The sequence below is a fragment of the Sinohyriopsis cumingii genome, chromosome 3 (genome assembly GCF_028554795.1).
Source record: "Sinohyriopsis cumingii isolate HCF-2022 chromosome 3, ASM2855479v2, whole genome shotgun sequence".
Classification (NCBI taxonomy): Eukaryota; Metazoa; Mollusca; class Bivalvia; order Unionida; family Unionidae; genus Sinohyriopsis; species Sinohyriopsis cumingii.
Genome location: NC_142963.1, coordinates 93,940,504 through 93,964,967, shown reverse-complemented (window position 1 = coordinate 93,964,967; position 24,464 = coordinate 93,940,504). Strand labels below are relative to the sequence as shown.

At 36.3% G+C, this 24,464-nt stretch overlaps 2 protein-coding genes across 2 annotated transcripts in view; one reads left to right on the top strand and one right to left on the bottom strand.

The window, feature by feature from the left end:
- Positions 1–10,685, bottom strand: part of LOC149803311 (uncharacterized) — a 71,399-nt gene extending 60,714 nt beyond the window's left edge. The window contains exons 1-3 of the mRNA XM_089953009.1: positions 10,540–10,685; positions 2,988–3,125; positions 979–1,083 (exon numbers count right to left, since the gene is read on the bottom strand). Of these exons, the coding sequence (XP_089809135.1) occupies positions 979–1,083; positions 2,988–3,125; positions 10,540–10,671 (375 nt within the window). The 5' untranslated portion in view covers positions 10,672–10,685. The remainder of the gene's footprint in view (positions 1–978; positions 1,084–2,987; positions 3,126–10,539) is intronic.
- A 169-nt stretch (positions 10,686–10,854) lies between these two features.
- LOC149803310 (3-mercaptopyruvate sulfurtransferase-like) lies at positions 10,855–22,447 on the top strand. The gene is made up of 3 exons (XM_089953010.1): positions 10,855–11,505; positions 16,730–16,888; positions 17,410–22,447. The coding sequence occupies exons 1-3, from the start codon at positions 10,923–10,925 to the stop codon at positions 17,538–17,540; spliced, it is 873 nt and encodes a 290-aa protein (XP_089809136.1). The 5' UTR covers positions 10,855–10,922; the 3' UTR covers positions 17,541–22,447.
- The last annotated feature ends 2,017 nt before the right edge of the window (positions 22,448–24,464 follow it).

The following is a 24,464-nucleotide window of genomic DNA, read 5'->3' as shown; positions in this document are numbered from 1 at the left end:
AAAGAATGTGTGTGCAAGAAAAATATATTTATATAAAAAAATTTAAGCTAGCCCAAGACTGTGTTATATCCAAATTCTTGTTATAATTGAGCATGCTATAGAGGGGTCACACTGTTTTTCCTTCATAATTCCCCTCTTTCTTGAAATTTTTCTCATTAAAGTTGTTGTTGTTGTATGGTTTAATGCCATTTTTCAGCACATTACAGGCTATACATGGCAGCCAGTATAAATGATGTAAATGATGGAGGAAGAAACCGGGAAAAACCAGGAAAGAACCACCGACCTACGAGAAGCTACTAACAAGCTGTCTCACATACCCACATAGGCCAAGTCCAAGACTCGAAGCCACGCAGACAGAGGTGAGATGTCAGTGATCCATAACAGTGAGTGCTTTGGACCTCTTGGTCACTCGTGGCCCCCTCATTAAATTATTTCCGGCATGTTCCTTTGTTAAGAAATGCAATCCTTTATATCATTCATACAGCCTCCATAATATGTTACACTAAAAGGCATCAGTGACTTCGAAGCAAAAAATTGGCCGACAACAGTCACAAGCCCCTAAATATGTTACTTTTACTGAAATGAAATGCGAGATGAAAATTTTGATCGTGTGATAAAAGAAAATAGAGTAATCATTTATTCTTTTTTTTTTTAAATTAACTTCCAAAATCCATCTACAATCTCTGTCATTAACAAAAATCTGTTATACATACATGGAAGGATGCAAATGGCATCAAATCAAAGAAGAATTTTGCTAAACAGGTGAACAGGTTGCAGGACACTATATAGTGAAAATAATAGGATGTCTACAGTAAGAAATGATTACATTATTATTGTTTACATTTAGTTGTCAACCTTAACAGTGCATTTTTATTTGAAACATAATGATATCTTCACCGCAAAGTATAATAAATAATAATAACATGGCACTTTTTAATAAGTGAAGGATAAATGACAAAACAGAAAAGACAAACTTGCCGTGCTTATCCCAGCTCCAGTATAAATGACTACTTTTTTTGATTTCCTAACAGCTTCAGCAAGCTGACTACATTTCTCTGCCAAAATGTCGGGAAGATCCTCCACCTGGGGAATAGTAAATTTGTATTAACATATAGATACAAATAAACTACATATAAATTATATATTGATTTAAGTTTTAATTTCAGTGTATAAAAAAAAAATCATTTAATTTCACATTAGCTTTTGAGATTCTCCTAATGTGCTCATCCAAGATGTTTTGGGATTTGCCTTTTACTTACGGCACAATTTGTAATGATGAAAAAATGTTACCTGTAATTTAGTAGGAAGATCCTAATTCTCACCAAAGCTCTAAGAGTGAAGCTTACAATACTAAATCTTGATTTTCTATCAACACATGAATGATTATCATAGGTTCTATCCAATATTAAATGTCAAGAAGTATTTTAATTTAAAATTAATTTCTTTGCTAAAATGTTTTGCCTGAAAACAGTGAATAATAATAATAATAATAATAATATTAATAATAACAATAACAACAATGAATCTTCTATTAAATATGTAGATTGATTTGAGATTCACATGCAGTAAGCAGCCATGAAGCTCTCCTTGATGAAAACCAAACAATCGAAACAAAAGTCCCTCAAAAAGACAGACACTCTACTGGCTGAAAAGAAATTCCAGGAATTCTAGATAAGATCATTTCATCCTATTCATTGCAGAGTGCTGAAACCAAGAATCATATTCTTTGGTTAAAAAAAATATTAATTAAAATTGGCTGCTGTGGATGTCAGATTAGCACCATTTTCATTTAAGACCAACAAGACATCATTCTGACTCAGTCTGCTTCAGATAAAGTCTGAACATTCATACTAGGTCATGTGTGAAGGACTCTTGGCTTGTATCAATACAGGAGAAAGGCAGTATGAGAATTTCTGATTGCCCATTTACTGCAACCAAATCCTGGCAATGAAACTGGGTTGCATCATAAGAACCAATTAAACACCCAAACAAAGCTGATGGTATGCTGGTCAACAGAGGCCGCAGGTACTTAATTCACTGACTCTGCATGCCAAAGCAAACACTATCAGGAAACGGGTTTAATATAAAAGGAGCTTCAGCAAGGTCATGGCTAAAGCTTCAAATCAGCTTGAATTCAGCCAAGTAAGAACCCAGGAAAGATTCCACTCAGGAAATCAAAGTGAATGATTTAGTCCTATGCAAGTGAAAGTTGGACAACAAGACAGAAAAGTCTTTCTATGGATCAAAATCCTCCCTGCCATAATGATAAAACGTATCCAATATCATAGAATGGCAGCCCTTAATAATATTTGGAGCCAACCTTTTCTCCTCAAACAACCAAAGAAAGAAGTCAGCTACTTGTGACTCTGGGGCACTCAATGGGACAATGAATTCTGACTTTGCACCAGTCCCTGTAAATGAGCCACTTCCATTTATGAGTCTTTAAAGTGGAGGACCTTCTAGCTCATATAATTCTTTCCACGAATGAAGGGTTGAAATATTTCTGCTGCAAGGCTCATTGGATAAGATCTAAATGTGTAGGACAAGATGGTCCAGGCAATGATGGAACAGGATCCAAGTCTGTTTGAGAAGATTTAGCCTGGCTGGAACATGTATTTCAGATTGAGAAGATTGTTGATCCAGGATTTGTCCCAGTGGAGAGGGGCAACCTGAATCATTCTGCACTTCTGGCCCCTCAATATAATCTTTGGAACTAAGATCATTGGGGGCGGGTAGGCAAAGGTCCGCCGACCACACAAATGTGAGATAGAGTGTTGATGGACCAAGCCTAGCGATCCAGTACTGGGGAAACAAATGAACTGGCAGGCATGTATACACTGATAATTATTGGAAATTTCATCTTCATAAAAATTCATTTCTCAATATGTCAAAATTGTAAATTACCTAATTTCAAGAAAATGAAATGGATAAAATTATATAAAATTGCTTCTTGTATGCCTGAACAAATTTAAAATAGAGAAAATCACCTCCAATTCTCGCTCCTTTTGTTTAAGTCTCTGCTCCCGTCTCTTTTGTATGACTTGGACCCTGGCTGGAGATTGCTTCAACAAATACGCTTCATCTGGTGTCCTCTCTGATTCAGTTTTCCTACAGATGATGGCAAGCTGAAAGTATAAAGTTGATACTGGGTATTAATTTTGTTTAATAAAACCAGTGCTTTACAAGACCACTTGCCCAAAGCCTGGGACAAGCTCAAATTTAGTTCAGGCAAGCTCAAGTTTGCAAGATACTTGACAGCAGATATGCTCAAAATAATTGTCTGCAGTTTCTTTCATATATTGATCCCGTCTTTCAAACAATATACTGTCAAGGCTATTATTTCTATCTTGCAATCAATGTCAAGGTGAGATTTGCTAACTTTCAAGTCCTAACCTAGCCATGGGCATTTCATGAGCTCCAATATGTGCAGAGCATGAGGACTTACAAAAAACTGCTTTGGCACAGATTGGTTTGATGCATGTAACTCATTTCAAGCTGACTAGGTGATCAGTAATAAATATTAATAATATAACTCGTGAGATTTCTTTGACATGTGTGTTTGGTAATAAAAGGCACTTGTTCCTAAATGTTTAGCCACTCAGATTTCTTCCAAAACAGTTAATCGACTGAAAATCTAGCACCTCCAAGTGGTGCTTATCATCAATTATTTACATGACAATTATAAGAGATGGATAAATGTGAATGCTTTGATAAATAATCAAATGGATAAATTAAGTTTTCTCAAATCCTATTCAAAATCTTTATTGTCAAAGATCATTTTGATGCATGTTGCTGATTACAAGGCAATCAGGTGATACCAGTTAATAATATAACTCATCTGGAAGTAAAAGACAAACATTTCTAATGATTAGCCACTTGGACTTCTTTAAAAGAACTATCAATCTTATGAAAAATCTAGCACCACCAAACAGTGTTTATCGTCTATTATTTATGTGATAATTACAGCAGACCAATAAATACTAATTGTTTGGGCAATTCATAAAATAGCTAAAAAGCATTCTTAAATCCATCCCAAAAGTTGTCAGACATTCTTTTGATGCAGGTCATCTATTTCAAGGAAACTAGCTGACAAGTGTTCAGTAAATGGATAAAGTGTTTCCAAATCAAAATATTGTGCATATAAAATGTCAAGCTTTCATTATATGTTGATGTACATGGACTGGAAGAGATGAGTCTGGTAACATATCTAGGCAAAGAAAATTGATAAGGTTTCCACAAACAAATCTAATGAACCTGTTTAAAAAAATAGTTGTTTAAATTTTCAGCTCAAGATCTTTCACCTAATGATCTCTCTCTCTTTCTCTCTCTAAATGCAAAAAGGTCAGGTATAAATAACCATTTCACATATTACTTAACTGGCTGACAACAGCTACAATAGCTAGTGAGATGTGTTCGATGGCTGCAGTGGGTGAGCCCATTGTGCTAATACGCATCCATAGGATCAGTAAGTAAAACAACCCATTATAGGATGCTAGATATATGTGCAAGAACAAAAGTTATTACATATCATTACCCTGAATAAGATTGCTTAAGCCAGATGTATTATATATTTTACAAGTTTGTGAACAGCAGCAAAGTTTCTTTGAAGTCGGATTCCACTACATATATAGAATGCAAAGCATGATCATTTCATTTGTCGGAATAGTGTTCAAGTGTAACCCATTTTTGAAGCCAATTTAGGATGCAATTAGCTATTTGCAAAGCCCAACAAAAATAAATTTAAGAACTCTAGGTTGGTGGAGTTTTACTTTGTGAAGCACACCAGTGAAAAAAAAAGAAAACAAAAGACGGGGGGAGGACTATTCATTCTTTGCACATACTGCAAACAAAACATAGACATACCTCAACACAGTTCTGACCAGGATTCACTCACAGAATCCAGCAGAGAAGTTTGAACACCAGGACCATCCAGTCCCTAGTGTGTAGTGATGAACACTAATGACACCTGCATTACCTTTAAATCCCTTTGAACCCTATTGAATTTATAGTCAAACTGTAGCTATTGCAACACTGTGTGACACTATTAAAAAAGGATAAATTTTGGGCATGTTGAAATTGGACTCGAATGTTTTGGAATTTCAGTCTGGGCTTGTGAGTTTATATAAGTCACCAGCCCTGGGCCTGTATCTTAAAAAAATTCTTTGAACACTTCAAGGACCTCACAGGAGAGTACAAAACATTACTTCTACTGAAATCCCAGCAACGTCAGAGTCCAATTCTAATCAGATTTTTCTTTAAAAGAAAATATTTAAAGGTTTTTCTCATTTTGGTAATGGATGTCATATTTCATAAAAGATCAGCATCATTTGTATCAGTCTGAAAAGGCCAAGATGGTTTTGTCAAATTTTGCTCAAACTGTGTTGAGCAGTTGTTGAGAAGTCAAAAGTTATTCAATTTTTAGTAATGTTTCCATAATGGATAATGGACTGGTATAAACTGAACAAATATGAAAGGACCTGATGTCCAAAGCTGTCATAAGAAGTGGACAATATAAGGTGACTAAATGGGGTGCCAAGCCTGTGGGGGTGTCATTTCATGAAGCATGTTCTCTTTTCTGTATTTTACTTAAATAGACATACAGCTTTTCAATTAAATATGTTCAGTTAATATTCTCATAACTTATAAATATAGTTAAAAAATAAACACCTTGCTGTGTTTTTTGGAGGGGTGGGGTGTTGAAAGTGAGGCTTGCCCAGATGCCACTTCGTCCAACACAACTTGTGATAGCCCTGTTGTTGCCAAAAAACTTACTGAAAAATCATGTGCAACCTGGTCAGACAGTTTATTAAATTAAGTGTAAATAACAATTATGAACAGGTGCAAGATGATGTACTATGGATGGTGTTGGAGAGAAAATGAAGGTAGAAATGTGTTATACCATATGCAAATTACACGTTGTCAATCATTAGATGCATGAAATACCAGTAGGTTTCTCACAATAATGTGCACTGATGTGTTGTGGACAAATCTGTCTTCAAATTTTGCTTGCTTAGGTGAGATCAGACCCCAAATCACTCATAAATATCAGTTCAGGTTTTGGGGCCATTTTAACTGGACTAGAAAGGACTAAAAGCACGAGTCATGCTACCAGGCAAAGTGGGCAACTAAGTTGACAAAGAAAATGTAAACACCGCCTTCTACTGTTAGGAATGCGAAAATAACTTGCCCTGTGATTTTTAAGAGAAACCTTGAATGACCATCCATTTTTGCTTTCTCGCATTGGTCAGGTTAGTTCCAGTGTTATGTTATTGCTCAAGGTGAAATGTAGGCTTCAAGCCATCAAATAGTTGGTGTTGATATAAATCGTGATGACAAACTAATTCTTGCACATTCAAAGGCATGTGTTTTGATAGCTGATTGAATGACCATTAACCCTTTCCTGATTAAGTTAGCAACTATTACTGCCTGATTTCCACAAGTTATCCTTTGATGATAAAAACATACAAACTTGTGTTTCAAAACAATTTGTGTTTAATTGCCGCATGCACATCATTTTCTTCATAAAAATCAGTTTAGAACCAAAGGTAGGCATGTCATAGAGAAATAATTGTGGATGTCACTGTCTTGGAAGTACCATTTTATTAGATTGTCTCTTTTCGTAAACCATTGGGCAAATATATTATGGAAAATATACAATTGAGAGAAAAAAAAGAGTCAAAATATTATGTTCCTGAAGATTTAGCTTTAAAATGCAATTATGTAAGTCAGAAACATATGAGACAATGCTACGTTGTGGAATTCAAGAGACATTGTTAGGTCAAGGTTATATTCCACTCGTTGTGAAAATAAAACAACAACAAAAACAGCAAAGCAAATACTATTTAACCAATGCCTAACATAAACCAAGTATGTTGACAAATAATAAAAACTAATATTTCCAATCCTATCAATGGGCTGCTGTAACAAAGCAATAAAGTGAGTGGTTACATTAAGAAAACCCTAAAAATAGATGTACTTGCATGTTGGCTGTGTTGATTCAATTGAAACAAGGGTTTAGTTTAGTTCATTCATATACTGACTTTATTTCTTTAATGAGTCATCAATGAACAGTTAAGGTAAAGTTTTAGTGACAACAAAGAAATTAAGATGAACAGTATACCTGAAAGGTGTGCACATTTGCTTTCAAGTACATGGTACAGGGGTGGTTTCATCTTTTCAACTGCCATTTATAGACCTTTTTCAGGAAGTCGAATTTGGGTTTTTCCATTCCAATATTTAATACATGTGCAATCAATGTAGGGCAACTTTTAAGCAATTGTCATTAACATAGCTTATGTTTGTTAAGAAAGTTTCAAACAAATTTGTAAAGGTTTGACATCTGTACACCCTTCACAGAAATAGTGTGTTTAAAAATCATGAGTGAATAGTTCAGTAATCTGCCCTAAAAGAGAAAAGCAGATATGAGCACAAAAAGCATCAGAGAGGACCAGAACAACAGACAGGATTTGTGGACCCTTGGAAAAATTATCCAGTAGGCCCCAAAGAATCACAAATTAAAACAACAGTGGACCCCCTAACCATTGTGGTCCCCCGTAATTTGTCCTACCCTGTCTGTGGTCCTGGATAGGACTTACAGAGTTGGATGATCTGTTTCTGAAAGGAAAGGGGTGGGTGGACAATTTTCCTATGTGACCAGAATTTCAATTTGTACAAATCTATGTGTATTTAGATGACTCTTCAAGACTATATACTCACGAAAACACGATGACTTACAAATCCCTTTGTTGCATATAATTAACTTCATAGTAGATGGATGCATACAGGTAATACAGCATTATCAATACCAGTGTAATCAGATCCCAAGCCCAATCCGAGAAGCCACACAAGTTGCACATAGTTGATAGTACTGTTGCAACTGGCCATTGCAAATGTATAGCAGGATGAGTTAACTCATCATTATTGGCCATATTTGTTCAAGGAATTTGCAAACTAAGGAGAGAGAGAGAGAGAGAGAGAAAGTAAATTCATTAGCCAATCCAATGTATCACAAGCAGCTGGGATTCACATTCATTCCCATTTAATTTATTAACTAAACGGCAAATCTTTGAGGAATCTGCTTAATATGTGATGTGCTGCCTTTGTTGTTCATTGTTTGCTGCTAATTAGATAAGTTAACTTGTTTATTTTCGGAATATTCATTACCATGCAGTCATAAGGGGGGAGCACAGTTAAGATGAGAGTCATGATGCAGTAACACAAACCAATAGATACTCATGTATTGTTAAATATACTTGATGAAAATGTACAGTTCAGCTCTTATACTTGTGGGCTGGCATATTATTGTATATTACTAACTGCAGAGATCTATAATGACAAATGTTCTATTCATGTAAGAAGTGTAGGACACTGAAGTTGCCCTACGTAAAATGCGCATGATTGTACCGGACGCGGCTATGGGATAGGCTTGGCCAGCTAACAATAGTATCTGAAAATTATCTATACAGTAATACCTCGAACATTCGCGAGGTTAGGTTCCAGAATCAGTCGCGGATCAGAAGGAATCACGAATGTTTGGTACGAGTCACTAAAAACGCTAATAAATGCTTATTTCTAGGGTTTAAACCCTAAATATGACCCAAATCATGCTCCCAAAGCACTTTAATTTCATTTAAAAGTTAGCTTAATATATTACCCTTAAAAAGAGAAATAAATGGTTGACGTAAAAATAGAGTACAGTATCGCCTAATGGGTATTTGCCACACTAGCGCATTTACAGTACGGTACATATATACTAATATTACCCCTATCCTAATTCATTGGCTGCCGTTTTCTTTTGCACTCACAGTAAGGTAAAATCAAGTAACGAATGGGACTGTAAACTTAATGACTGACATTTTCTTTGTCATTGTCAGGAAGGTAAACTAGGTAAACTTCATATGTCACAGAAGTCATATAACGAAGGTACAATTCAATAAAATAAAGAAAACATGTACGTAGAGGGCACCAATGAAAATTTCGCGAATTCGCAAATCCCGAAATGCAAATGCACGAGGTATTACTGTAGTAAACTTTTCAGAAGTGTCTGTGTGTGATTTGGATTTTTAACATAGCTTTAACAATGTTTCAGTCATATCGCTATGATGTCTGCAGTGTGGCCATTTATAGTGATGTCAAGCACTGGGGCATCATGCCACAGACATGTAGCATGATGTCCCAACTAGTCACATTATCCTGACACCAGGCTGACAGTCCTAACACTAACCTCTTAATGCTGAGTGCCTAGTGAGATAGCTGTTATAACCATTTTTATAAGTCTTTGGTATGACTCGGATGAGGTTTGAATCCACGACCTCTCACATATGAGGTGACACTCTAACCACTATAGTCTGATAATACAAACCCATTTGTTTGTACCCCCTTAACGATTTAAATAATGGAAACCTTTAATGTGATAAAAAGTGCAAGGAACTTAGTCAATTCATTCATTGATTTATAGTTTCTAACTTGACTCTGAGTAGAGTGGCCCGAACACTGTCATCTTATGCATGTTTCATGCTTAACGGAAGTTTTCAGTGCAATAGACAGACATGCTCGGATCCATTTCCAGTTTCTGGACAAGTCCATTTTCAGCAAAGGGGTGTATCATGACTACAGATGTACATACATAAGTCATCTGCTTCCGATATTTACATTGTCAAATCAAGCAAAGGAAAATGACAACTATGCTTTTCAAGTGGATTTAACAAGCAGTTTAATGTCTATGTTCATGTATGCAGAGGGATATAATTCCAAACTCTCAACGTTATGTAATTTACACAATTATTCACCATTTGCCGAACAGGATGAACTAAGTCATTATGTTGTCTGATGGAAATAAATCAGCCTATAGTGTATGCAATATGGCACCGTGCTAGTATGGAAAGTCTGTTAAGCATGAAATGGTGCAGGGGATGCCTGTATTGGTGCCATTCTGGTCACAGTCAGGTTAGAAATTATAAATCAATGATTCAATTGACTTAGTTCTGTGCACTTTTTATCACATTAAACGTTCTCGTTTTTGAAATCGGTAGGGGGTACAAACAAACGGGGATGTAGAGTCAGACTATAGGCCACCAGAGTGGTTTGCAACCTATGTCATAGGTAACTAAAAATTCCAAAACATTTACAAAGATTATTACATATAAACATTGCTGGGAAAGAAATTTACAATTACAAAAAAAAAAAAAAACGCTGTGATGGTTGTGTATCTAATATTTTAGGTGGTGGATTACAACATATAATTATTCAATGTTTTTAATCTTTTTATTCAACAATTCTCTGCACAACACTTGACGCATTTTAGTACACTATGTGTATACGTCCAAGGTCAGACTTATACGAGTATGCGTATATGGTCCTACCGAAACGCGTATGGTCTATATAATTTATATACCGATAAAATGCAGAATTTCGTTGAATTAATTCCGACCAAGCAGGGAATACACAATTATATAATCTGATTACGACAAATCTACCACCTCCCAGGAAATGGGGAAAACGATGAAGAACAACTACTTTTAATGGAATTGATTTAAATACCTTCCTGTTGTGGTCTCTGGTTTCCTTTTCAAAATATAATTCTGTCAATCTTGCTAATTTGTGGGATCTTTGCGGCCTTTTTTCTGGTTCTTTTTCTCCACTTTCCATTTCCTCTGTGTCATTGTCCGACATCTTGCCCCTCTCTAAACCGCTTATAATACTGAAAAATCATCTTACTGACAACACATTTCTTTTAAATTTAAAGTATCAGTTATAGTTTTAGTTTAAATGAAATATATATAAATGTATATATTCTCCTGACAACTTTACCAGCTCTTTTCAAATGGATTTGTTTTTCGTATTACAATAACATTTCCTTGATACAAGCGGTATTAAAATGGGTAAACAAACCATGTTAATAAGTGATTAGCTTCGCGAGGACAATGCATAAAATCTCCGCCCTAATCTCTGTAAAACAGCTTGCCAGTGCAGTAGTACATGGCAACAAAAATGTTAGAGTTTTAGATGCTTCTTGGTATCTACCAGCAATGAAGAGAAATCCTAAAGAAGAATTTGAGTCTACGCATATACCAGGGGCCCAGTTTTTTGACATTGACGATTGTTGTGATAAGAGCTCGAGCTTTGATCATATGTTGCCCTCCCCTCAGGAGTTTGAAAACTATGTAGGGCGCTTGGGAATTAGTAACAAGACACATGTAGTAGTCTATGATACAAATGCTGCGTTTGGAATCTTTTCAGCGCAACGTGTTTGGTGGACATTCCGTGTCTTTGGACATGATTTGGTGTCTGTTTTAGATGGAGGGTTCAGTAGGTGGTGCAATGATGGGCAACCAGTCACCGCTGAAAAGTATAACTACCCATTCGAAAAATTTGAAGCTAAGTTCAGACCTCACCTAATAAAGGCTTTCCCTGATATTGAGAAAAATTTGAAAGAGAAGAATTTTCAGTTAGTTGATGCCAGAGCCTCGGGTCGATTCAGTGGAACAGCTCCAGAGCCCAGATTAGGTAACCGACTTGCAGACAGGCATGTATATATATATATATATATATATATATATATATATATATATATATATATATATATATATATATATATATATAGATAGATAGATAGATAGATAGATAGATAGATAGATTTACTTGAGGAAAAAAATTAGTCGCTAAACACAAGGTATTTTCCATGTAGAAAATGTTTTACAAATTAATAGATAATTTGTTATTTTTTTTTAATTATAAATATTAACAAGTCCACATAAATATTTTTGTTAAATTAATATAGTTTATGTATTGCTCCTGATTTATTAGACCTTTCCAATCAAGTACAAATGAGTGATGTTATTACTTGAATTATGTGATAAATAGGGGGAAAAAATAAGTCATAATAATTCATATCATAACCATTTAAATTTATTTTACTTTTATTTTTATTTTTATTCAGACAACCACAAATCAACGACAAATCATAATTTCCATGTATTCAGCAATATATGTATATAGGGTGTTATTTTGTTGTATTTCAGGTTTATAGGGTATTTTTAGTGTTTCTTGTAACCTCTTAAAAACATTGATTTGTACTGATTTTAAAACAGACAGCTGGGTGTCAACTACGAATTCCTACCATCAGCTCCTACATCCAAACTGGTGCCAAATATCATGCTCAGCATTCCTTTGGACCCCACCAGCAAGGAAGAAAGGGGGATCCTGACATCTGGGCAGTCTGGGATCCTCATACTCCACGCCCAGGCTGGCACCTTAGAGAGGCCACTCCAGCCTTGCTCCTGAGTGAGGAAACAAAACGGAAGCAGGCAATCTATGGGTTATAAGTCCCACCTGATTGGCATAGGGAAGGGGCACCATGTTTCAGCTTTGATGGTGGGAGGGATCATTGCATCCCACTGGCTGACTACTGCCAGCCTCAAGCCGGGCAGCCCCCGGTCAGTAAGGTGTTGGCCCACCAAAGTCTGCCTGCTCCAGTGGGTGCCTGGAGCTCAGTGTGTTGCTCAGCATGACAAGCAGATGGAAATTCCACACTAGACAAAAGAAACAAGAAACCAACAAAGAAGACTCCAGCTCTTCAATTCGGTCATCACCAGGCACTCTGCCCTGAACAACATCCTCACCACTAGAAGCTACTACAGTGCAGGCTGTGACTCCAACCACACCCTTGTGATCAGCAAGGTGTGCCTACAGCCACACACACTACACTGCTAAAACCTGAAGGTTGCCCTCGCATCACTGCGCAAATGTCGGTCCCCTCCAAGGTGGAGGAGTATATGTCTGCCCTAGACCAGGCTGTCCAGGACCTGCCAGAGCATGATGCCACAGCCAAGTAGAATGCCACGAAGGGTGCCATCTACAGCACAGCCATGTCCACATTTGGCAAGAAGCAATGGTCCGGTCAGGACTGGTTCAACACACACCTTTCAAGGATGTAACCAGTAATCGAGGACAAACGAAAAGCCTTCTTAGCTTGCAAAAAATGTCCCAATGAACAGATGATTGCTGCCCTCAGAAGTGCCTGAAGCATCACCCAATGCATTGCTAGACAGTGTACGAATGAGTACTGGCAGCAAATGTGTGGAGGAATCCAGTGCAGTGCCGAGTTTGGAAACATCCAAGGTATGTACAGTGGCATCAAGAAGGCTCTAGGTCCTACAGTGAAAGGGGTCACCCCCTGAAATCTCTGATCGGAGAGAAGATCACAAGCAACAATTGGCCAGATGGGTGGAGCACTACTCATAGCTATACTTCCGAGAAACATTAGTCACCGTTACGGCCCTTGGGGGCGCTCACCAGTTAATATGTACTTTTTAGAGAGTGACGTATGTAAGGTGAAGTAGTTCGCATTTAAAACATGCACAATGGAGAGAATGTTGGCATACCTCTATGCTACATTAATGTAATGTGGATGATGTTTCTTTTGGATATTGTACTTTTGGAAATTTTACATGATTTAAGCACACTGCTAACTAAAATGACTGCTCCCTTGTGTTAAAAAATCAGCCTGAATTAGTCTGAAGTACACTATGCATAGCAGCTATTAAAATAGGGAAAATGAATTTTGCCAGACTAGACAATACCAGCTTCGGAAAGTGCAATGAATGAATTACCAAATATATAAAATGTAAAAAAAGTTATTGGCTCTTTTTTATACAATTGACCTCTGAAGTTCAGGAAGTGAAAATGACCAAGTAGAGCTAGCACTTTTTTGAAAGGTGCACATCAGAAGTAAGGCCAAGTTGTATACTCTATAAACCATAGTACACCCATCAATCATACACCAAAATAAAGGGAATTAAAGGTTCTTTGAATTATACCTAAGATGTACAAGGTCTTTTTTAAATAGCCAGTATAACCAGTGAGGAAAGCGGGGGAAGTTCTTTTTCTTTAAAATCCTAACCCTATGCAAAATACAAAACTGTAGAGCACCACCTTAGTGGAGCAGTCCCCAAAGACATGTGACACCACCATTGTGACCCTTTACAAAAAACAACAGCAACTGCAGTAACTGTAACAATTACAGAGGGATCTCACTCCTGGCCATCGTTGGCAAAGTGTATGCCCACATCATCCTCAACAGACTGCAGCTGCTGGCGGACTGTATGTACCTGGAATCTCAGTGTGGCTTTAGAGCAGGCAGGTCGACAACAGATATGATCTTCTCCCTCCAACAATTCCAAGAGGAGAGCAGAGAGCAAGGTCAGCCACTCTACATGATGTTCATTGACCTCACTAAGGCCTTCGACCTGGTCAGGAGGAAGGGCCTATTTGAATTTCTCAGTAAGAAAGGCTGCCAACCCCCAAAAAACTCTGCAGCATGATAATATCTTTCCATGTTGATATGAAGGGAACAGTCCTGTACAATGGATCCTCCTCAGACTCCTTCCCCATCAACAGCAGCATGAAGCATGGCTGTGTGCTAGCACCGACTCATTTCAGGATATTCTCCCTGCTCCTTTCCTACCCCTTTGACTCATCCACTGATGGCATATATCAGCAGACCAGGTCCGATGGGAGGCTGTTCAGCCTGGCATGACTGTGCTTGAAGACCAAAGTGAGGTCGTTGTTCATCAGGAAGATGCCTGTTGCAAATGAAGCTGCTCTTGTGACCCACACCGAGGATGAACTCCAGAGCCTGGGAGACCGTTTCACTGATGCCTGCAAGCAGTTCGGGCTCACCATCTGCCTGAACAAGACAAATGTCAGCGTGCAAGATGCCACCACTGCCCCTTCCATCAAAATCGATGGTGTCACCCAGGAAGCAGTCAACAACATTACTTACCTGGGGTCAGCCATCAGCAACACTCTCTTGCTCGATGTGGAGCTGGACAGAGGGCTTGGAAAGGCATACACCATCATGTCACAACTGACAAATAGGGTGTGGGAAAACAATGTGCTGACAGAGCACACCAAGATCCAAGTGTACAAGGCTTGCGTTCTCAGCAACCTCCTATATGGAAGTGAGACCTGGAGCACCTATATGAGGCAAGAGCATTGGCTCAACTCCTTCCATATATGGTGCCTAAAATGCATCCTGAAAATCAGCTGGCACCATGTCCCACATAGCAAGATCCTGCAGCATGCAAGTATCCCCAGCATGTACTCCCTGCTGAGCAAATGCTGCCTTTAATGGCAGGGACACATCTGATGCATGGCAGATGGGATGCTGCCAAAGGTCATCCTATATGGACAGTTGGCCTCTGGCACCAGAAGAATCAGCCACCCCTCACTCTGTTTCAAGGATGTGTGCAAGAGGCACATGTAGGCATGCAACATTTCACCCAATGGCTGGGAAGTGCAGGTCGAGGACCAAGGCACCTAGAGACAGATGGTCCATAAGGGCATAGCAGTTGCTGATGCGAGGAGAGGCCAGATGGCGGCAGAGAAACGTGAGAGAAAGAAGAGTGTGGCAGCAACCACAGCAACTCAGACTTCCCAGTGCATCTGCACCAACTGTGATAGGGACTGTCACACGTGCATAGTCCTTTTCAGCCTAACCAGACATTGCCAAAACCCAAAGAGAGATGACACTCCAAGGGCACTACATGTACTCGCATGGTCTCTCATGACTGAGCCACCATGATGATAATATATATATATATCCCTGGCAAAAATTGCTTATAGAATATTATGTGTGGTCCACCTGAGAAAATTAGCTAAAATTATAATTTTTATCTCCTGATGCTGTATAATGAAGGCATAACAACAAAGGCAGCAGGTAACAAAAGTTTGATAAACCACACTTCATGAATAACAGGTAAAAAAACAAAGACAAACAAAGGCATGATAATTACACATCATTCATAATCTTTGCTTTAGAATAACAGGTTGATGGTTCAGTGCAGTGAAAAAATGAAAGTAACTTTTTATTTTGTAATTTTTTTAAACTAAATAATTTTGAAATATCCTTTAGCTATTTTTCTATACCTGTATGTTGACTAATTGCTTAATAAAATACATTTGACTGTTAACTTGCCATCCTAATTAATAAAGGATTAATAACTAGTCATCAAGTTATTAAATAAAGCTAACCTCTGTCTGCATGGGTTCAAGTCTCGGATTTGGACAATGTGGGTATGTGAGAAAGCTTGCCAGTAGCTTCTCGTGGGTCGGTGGTTCTTTCTTAAGTTTTCCCGGGTTCTTCCTCCACCATTAATACTGGCCGCCATGTATAGCCTATCATGTGCTGAAAAATGGCGTTAAACCATATAACAACAACAACATTAAATAAAGATATTGTAACATGAAAGTGATTTTTATGATTCACCATACATGTATACTGACACTTTCATTGAATGGCTAAACTTACTGGTTTATCTTTTTCCTTGATGATATAATGTATTTTTTCAAATGTCTGTTGTTTGAAAATTTTATTTCTATTAGTCATGTGTTCTGATAGCAATCTTATCAGTATAAATTGTTTACTCTATGTATATCAAACATTATTGACATGGGCCAGTAAATAAATATTTTGAAAAGTAACTGATGAATTTAGAGATACTGTACTGCTTCTCTGTTTTAACATTCTGAAAATCCCAGTCCACCAGGCAACATTAAAAACAATCTTTCCTGCATACAGCTCTTGTTTTTCATTGGTGCACTTTGTTGGCACCATATACCCCTTATTGTGCTGATATGCTTTAAACTATTACTCAGTGTGCTGATAACTGTTCTTGTTATCCTTTCCATTTTGCCTTATCCACTTTTTGATATGTATTCTTCCTTCTAGGAATAAAGCCAGGACACATTCCAGGATCCATAAATATCCCATTTTCAGAGATTATGGACCCAGAAACCAAGACTGTGAAAACAAAGGATGAACTGCAAAAGCTGTTCAGAAATACTGGGGTGGATCTTCAAAAGCCACTTGTTGCTACATGTGGTTCAGGTATTAATTGATCTGCATAAAGTAATTGATGATTATTAATACATAAAAAATAATATTGACACTTATCTGTCGTACATTATTTCCACATATTGTTCGAACTTAAATTTTTCAACTTATCAGTGTTTAGGTTGATTTTGTTTATTTCAGTAGTAATGCCAACTATTTTACTCGCTGCATGGACTACATGGCTTCGTTAACATTAAGTAACTTAGCCTCACTTTAAATCAGCTGGTCCTTCAATTCATTTGAGTCATAACTACTGTATTCAGTGGGATTTTGGACATAGAAGTCAGGACCACATTTCTTTGTAATATCAGACTCCACCCCATCACCCCTAATATAATAATAATTAACACTTAATTTTGAACACCCAGAATCAGAGAATGAAGTAGCAGAGAATGCATACCTTTTTTGATGAAGCTAAAGAATACATGTAACTAAAACCAATGTGTTGAAGACCAAGTCATACAAATTTTGCCATGATATGTTTTAAATAGTAAATCTCATTTTAAAAAATTCAGGTGTGACAGCTTGCTGTATTGCCCTTGCAGCCTTTCTTTGTGGGAAAGAGGATGTTCAAATTTATGATGGAGCATGGGTAGAGTGGTACCTCAAGTCCAAACCTGAGCAAAGAAGGTGCTGCCCAGAATGATCATCAAAGAACCCATTATACCAAATACATTCTTAATACAATATTTCTTAATTGACTTGTAATCATGCATGTCATAAGAAGTGATTAACCTTTTTGCCCTTGGATGCATCACATGATGAAGTCCAATCTGAGGTTTTTAAAACATTGTAGTTATTAGAAAAAATTTACTTGATATTTATATCTGTTTTGTGTGCCTTTTTAATGCTACCTGATCTTAGTTTATACCATATAGTCTGAATTGTGCTGATGTGCCATCAAACCCTATACATACATACATACATACATACATACATACATACATACATTAACTCATTCTTTTCATCTTGGATCCAATTATTGACATTAAAAATCACTGTTTAAACATTACGGAAAGTCTGTAGGAAACACTATTGCTCATACATCAATTCAGATCCTTTAATAATGTTTGAATGTTACATCTAAAAGAATGCCGTCAAACAATATGTTCGTTTTTACATGATGCTGCCTACTCAACTTACTGGATTATCTGTGCAGTTAATGTGAACATCAAAGGCTCATTCAACAGGTGTGAATAGGTGTATTTTTTCATGAAAGGATAATCTCCTAGTTATGCACTTGAACTTGTCTTGTCTATTTTAGAAATATTTTATAAAATGCAATATCAATAGCTATAAAATTATTGATGATGTTTTAGTTACTGGTCCTAAAATATAAATCATATAACCATTTTAATTAAAGCTAAAACTGAAAACTTAATAGTCTCTTAAATGGGGACAGAAATAAAATAGTAAACATATTAAGTTATATAGCTCTACAACTCTACATTATTTTTATTGTAGAACAGTATACGCTGTACTGTATATTAATTTTCCAGTTCTTGACACAAGCACCATTATATATATTGTCATCAGGAATAACAACAACAACAAAAGGAAAACAAATGTAAAATATATATATATTTTTGTGGTTGATATAATTCAGCAAAATCTGTCACCTCTATATTATATACAACTGGAGACAGAAAGAAAAACTATAATTGTGCTTAGTTCCATGACAATACATTTTTTGTTGTTTATTTGCTATTATAATATTGGGGGATGCAAGTGGCTGAGTGGTCTAAAGTGCTTACCATTATGGTTCCCTGCCATCTTACCTCTGTCTGCATGAGTTCAAGTCTTGGGCTCGGCCAATGTGGGTATGTGGGAAGGCTTGCCAGTAGCTTCTCGTTGGTCGGTAGTTCTTTCCGGGGTTTTCCCAGGTTCTTCCTGTTAAACCCTATAACAACAAAATAAAATTCATGGGATAGTTTACCATACAGTATATTCATGTTGGTGTTCTCTTACTTTTCACCAGCAGCATCAATTTTCATGTTAATGTCAATGAACAGACAACATCAACAACAAACTTTACCCAAAGAAACGCATCTTTAATTTCCTTTACATTATTGTATTTTCATCTCCATTACTATACATCACAGTCCATTACTGTACGCTGCTTCGCTTGGCGCTCAGCATTAAGAGGTTAGTGTTAGGACTGGTCGGCCCAGTGTCAGGATAATGTGACTGGGTGGGACATCATGCTACATGTCTGCGGCGTGATGCCCCAGTGCTAGACATCACTATAAACTGCCACATTGCAGACATCGTAGCGATATGACTGAAAAATTGTTAAAGCTACGTTAAAAATCCAAATCACATCACCATTACTGTACATTAGTGACCATTAATGTATATGACTGCTCAGGAAGACTGGAAATTTTAATGGTTAAATGAAATTTGATTGGTTGTTGTTGTTGTTGTAGGGTTTAACGCCATTTTTCAGCACACGATAGTCTATACATGGCGGCCAGTATTAATGGTGGAGGAAGAACCCAGGAAAACCCCAGAAAGAACCACTGACCCACGAGAAGCAACTGGCAAGCTTTCTCACATACCCACATTAGCCGAATCCGAGACTCGAACCCACACAGACAGAGGTGAGATGGCAATGATCCGTAACAGATAGCACTTTAGACCTCTCGGCCACTCTGGGCCCCAAATTTGATTGGAATATTGGTCCCAGGAACAAGCAATCTGTGATAGTTTGAACCTTGTATTAAGGAGGTTTTACAAATGGATATTTCAAAGTATGAGCTATCTAGAAAATCCAAAATGGCCATTCCCAGCTTGGTTTGATTTTGTTGGCAAGTACAAACTGATCATGTTGATGATGACAGTGGTTTTTAAAGTTATGAAGTATATTAGATTAGTGGAGCTGGAAAAGTATTAGTGGAGATACAAATGAGTGATTTTGAGCCAAAAAATGGTAATAATGATGAGTCTGATATAATTGGACAAAAATAGACTGCATGTTGGTCAGCACCCCTTTCAGTAGTATTTTGAAATTGAATGTTGAAATAGCAAAATATAAATCCTAATAAATAATTTAAAAGTAAAGTGAAATTTTCATTTCTTTTCTCAAACAATTTAGCCCTGCCAGATATTGTGCTAGAAAACTATATAGCCCTTTAATGGTTAACATAAACTGAATAAATAAGAATATAAAATGAAAATGAAATTAAGATAAATAAAGATATGTTTTTGGTCAAAATACCTCTATCTGAAGAAGCAGACTGACATTTTTGCCTTGATACCCTAATATGGAACAGATAAGACATATAGCATAGAAGTCAGTAAATCACTGATTCAAGAAAGTGAAACTTTTGCAGAGCTTATGTAAGTGAACAATCTTATTTTGGAGCAGAAATATTGAAAAGGTAATACCCGTGATCTTGGAAAGTTGTACATAACAACCATAAAGAACAGTTTCCCAACTTGTTTAAGCTGGCTGGGCTAACTGTGCATATGCCCCTTCAGAGAGCAGACTGTAAAATGGGTTCTCAGAACAGAGCAATTTTCATGCACAGATAAGGAACAGATTAAACTCTGAAACTTTCAGCAGATTAATGCTTATACAAACAGAGGCAACATCTTTCACAAATTTTGATTCAATAGAGTTCTAACAGATTGTGGCTTGAAGAGAGATGTATTTTGTACTATTAGGTAAGTTTTGAACTATGGCCATTTGCTACTTCCCCTCCTTTTTTTCCTACCTCTCACTTATTTTTTGGTGACAAGTGTGGAGATCCCCCTGTCAGCATCTTGGGATGTACTAGACTCCATGTATCATGTAGTAAACCAAATGGCATGAAAACCACAAGGCATTACCACAAGTTTGCTGACTACTTAACTGCTGTAAACTTTACACTCGCCTTCACCTCAAGGTCTAGTAAGTCCTAAATTAAAATGGTGCTGCTTGGACATCCATTATGGCTGCCACAGTGGCCATCTTGAAAATCTTGTTTGATGATGCTTTGCCTGAGTAGATGGTCATATGAACATGAGGATTTCACTGAAAGACATTTTTGATACTTTCTTTGTTCTAAATGAACATGGTGCTAATCTTATATCCAATTTTTCCACTATAGCAGTCATCTTGAAAATCTTGTTATTATCTATTCCTCCTGAACATAAATTTCATATCAACATGAGGTTTGTACCAGTAGATGTTTTATTTATCATGTCTGATGTGTCAAAAATATGTCCTATTAAATGAAATTGGTGCAGATGTGACATCCAATGTGTTTACCATAGCAGACATCTTGAAAATCTTATTGTTCTTTCTGAACTGAGTCATATGAAGATGGGGCTTTTACCAGAAAACTACAGTTTCTAGTTGATCCTGAATGAAAGTAATGCAATCTGACATCATCTTGAAAATCTTGTTATTGCTATATCTCTTAAATTGATGGCTATGTTGACATGGGGCTTTCACCCCATGACTTTTATGATATCGATTTGGTCTTAAATGAAAATGGTTTAAATGTTTTATCCAAAATGGTTGCCATGATGGCTATCTTGTAATTGCTACTATTTGTGAATGGATGGTCATATTGGCATGGGGTTTTTGCTTGTAATGTTTAGTTGATCCTAAATGAATGATGTTATATCCAACAAGCTACTAATTCTTTTTGAAAACAAACTTATTACTCAGAAATATCTGCTTCTATAATGAATTCCCAGAAATTCTTTTCTAAGTAGAGTAGCAGTTCCTTCCTTGTATAATATGAGAAGTAGGTTATTTAGTTAAATATTTTATGAATCGGCTTTAATTCAGTGCTGTGTAAATTAATGGACAGGAATATGTAACTCTAGAATCTAGCAGTATAGAGAATTTAAAATGACAGCTATCATTTACCAGATTTCATATCTCTTTGACAACTTTCCCATTTGTTTCATGATGTTATCCAGGTAAACTTTAAAACATCAGGTAATCCATAAAATGTGTTGTTATGCTGGTAAACTGTAAAAGATATTACCATTCAGGTAAACTAAAACATTCCCAGTTTTACTTTGATACTTCAAGAGAGGCAGGACTTTTATTGCCATCCAGGAAGACTCTAAACATTCCCTTTTATTTCATGTTGTTATCCAAGTAACTGGTCTTAAAACGTAATACATACAGTCCTCATTTATTTGAGAAAAATAGAAACACATTTTTCAACATTTTTCATTGGAATCATGTAAAGCTGGCGCCTCCAAATATAATCCATGACAACATTAAGGAATTTGCAGATTTTAAGTCGGCATATTTTAGAAAAAAAAAGATAGTAATATAAGGATGATTGTGCTCCTATTGCATATATAAAAAAGTCATTATAGCTGAAGAGAAGTTTTTCTTGGCCAAGTTGACTTTGCTGCTGGGCAAGTAAATTTTAGTTTTATTTGTATTATCAACAAATGAGAATTACTGGGGTTTTTAAATCTCTGCATAGCATGACTAGGCTACATATATTTTATTTAATTACCTATTAGATTTGCTTGTCAGATATATTTCATGACTTGCAATCAAATGTGTGTTTACATGGAATAAATTATTATTGAAATTCATTTTTTTCATTTGTTATCTCAATTTGAAAATTGACAATATATTTCCAAGACTTTCCAGGAAAATGAATTTGTCAACATTTTCCAGACATAACATTTTTTTAAGATCATGTTAACAAAGTCATTGGTGGAGGGAGAACTACTGCTACTACTCTTATATGAAAACTTTTTCTTTGTCACAACATCAAACTTCATTGCACTTGGGACTGAAATTGCATGCATTTCTCCTTTTTTTATTCTGAAAACATTTGTTTATTCTGGTTCAAGCTTAGTAATATTGGAATAAATACAGGCTACTGACTGTTAAATTCTTCTCATTTGCAGCTTAAACACATTTCATCTCTGACTCTTTTAAAAAAAACTTTAATTAGTTATACTTTGGTCCATTGAGAATCCTTCAATGAAATAAAGACCTGCTCTTTTTAGATTTTTTTATTGTTTGCATGTGTTTAAAAGAAAAGGAAACTATATAATCGAAACATGTGAATTGTTTCATGCATTCATAATGTTCCATAACTTTGGCTTTACCATTTGAGATGACGACAACAAACCATGGAATTTGATTGATTAAGAGAAGTCTGAAAACAAAGGCAAAGATATCCAATTAGTTATATAGGCAGGTGGGTCATTAGTGAAATGTGTGCACCTCTGTGGGGTTGGCGACTACTGTCTAATTAAGAAATTAAGAATTTATCATACATATAGTATTTTGTAGACCTGGCAGGTACTTAAAATGCAAAAGTTATTTTTTCTAAGTATTTCACAACTCTGTTTTGGCTAATTAACAAATAAAATTACATGCATCTTTTACAACTGAAAAAGCTTTTGTTCAGGAGAAGAGAGATTGCGATCATGGGTTTGATACAGTAAATTAATGGTTTGAAAATGTGATTTGGGTAAGTTTTGTTTGAGATTTCTTGCCTTCTATGCACAGTAATTGGCCTGTCTAGATTATTCTTGATTTAAGGTGCTAGGTTAGTGTTCACAGCTGGCAAATACGATAGGTTTCTTTGTATTTCTATTTTATGTGCTCCATTTGGAGGTATGAGCAATTGTACTCAGAATTACAACATTCAGAGTATGGCCAGCAGTAGATCAATGTTCCACCACTAGACTTCTTTCCATTGCTTTCAGTTTGCCAATCTGATTTGTGGAGATTCATTCCAATAATTCGTTTCTTTATTCCTCCAGCATATTTAATGCTGCATTGATAATTTGGTTTTAGAAAGGGCACAAAAGTTCAGTCAAAAAGACATTACAAGACTAAATAATGGAGAACATGTTTAATGCATTATGTATACCACAGAGTAGCACTACCAGAAGTATGAATTTTTTGTTAGTTTTTCCAGGAATTCTCTGCAGTCAGTACTAAGGAATTTAAAGGATGCATGGCTGTACCAGGATTTAATAGCATGTCATCACATTGCTGGCTATATAGTACCATTTAGATGTTCTAAAAAGGTAAATATAAAAAATTGCAAAAACATTATAGGAAGATGAACCCTTTCATATAAATGTAAACATAAAGTACTAAAGTATAAAATGATAATGTATATATCTGGGGAAGTTACCAAGTTTGTCCCTGCCCCACTCCTCCTCCCTCCTGCCCTTAAATGTTTTCCAAATTAGAATTAAATTTTAGCCTATGGTAAGTTGATATCTAATGACCCTCAAATTTCAAAAAAGTAGGTGATGATAAGCAGAGTTGCTTTCACACCAATATGTACTAGATAAATATAAATTAATTTCTGAAATCTTTTGATATAATAATTGCTGGACATTGATATTCTTTACCTGTCTCCATAATTTGGTCTTAAAAAAGGAAATACCATGTTTTAATTAGCCATTCGCATTTATTAAATAAGACTACTGTATCAGTATTAAGTGTTAAGCCTAGTTTTTTTCCAGATTAAAATTGACTTGAAGATATTCTGTAGTTACGATCTACACATTAGCTAATACCATAATATTGTCTGCATAAATAAGACAATTTATCTGAACATTTTGTCATTCATCAAGA

Coding starts and splice junctions, on each gene's coding strand:
- LOC149803310 (XM_089953010.1), top strand. CDS start 10,923: ATGCATAAAATCTCCGCCCTAATCTCTGTAAAACAGCTTGCCAGTGCA. Junction 11,506..16,729: donor AGCTCCAGAGCCCAGATTAG/GTAACCGACTTG, acceptor TCTTCCTTCTAG/GAATAAAGCCAGGACACATT. Junction 16,889..17,409: donor TGTTGCTACATGTGGTTCAG/GTATTAATTGAT, acceptor TAAAAAATTCAG/GTGTGACAGCTTGCTGTATT.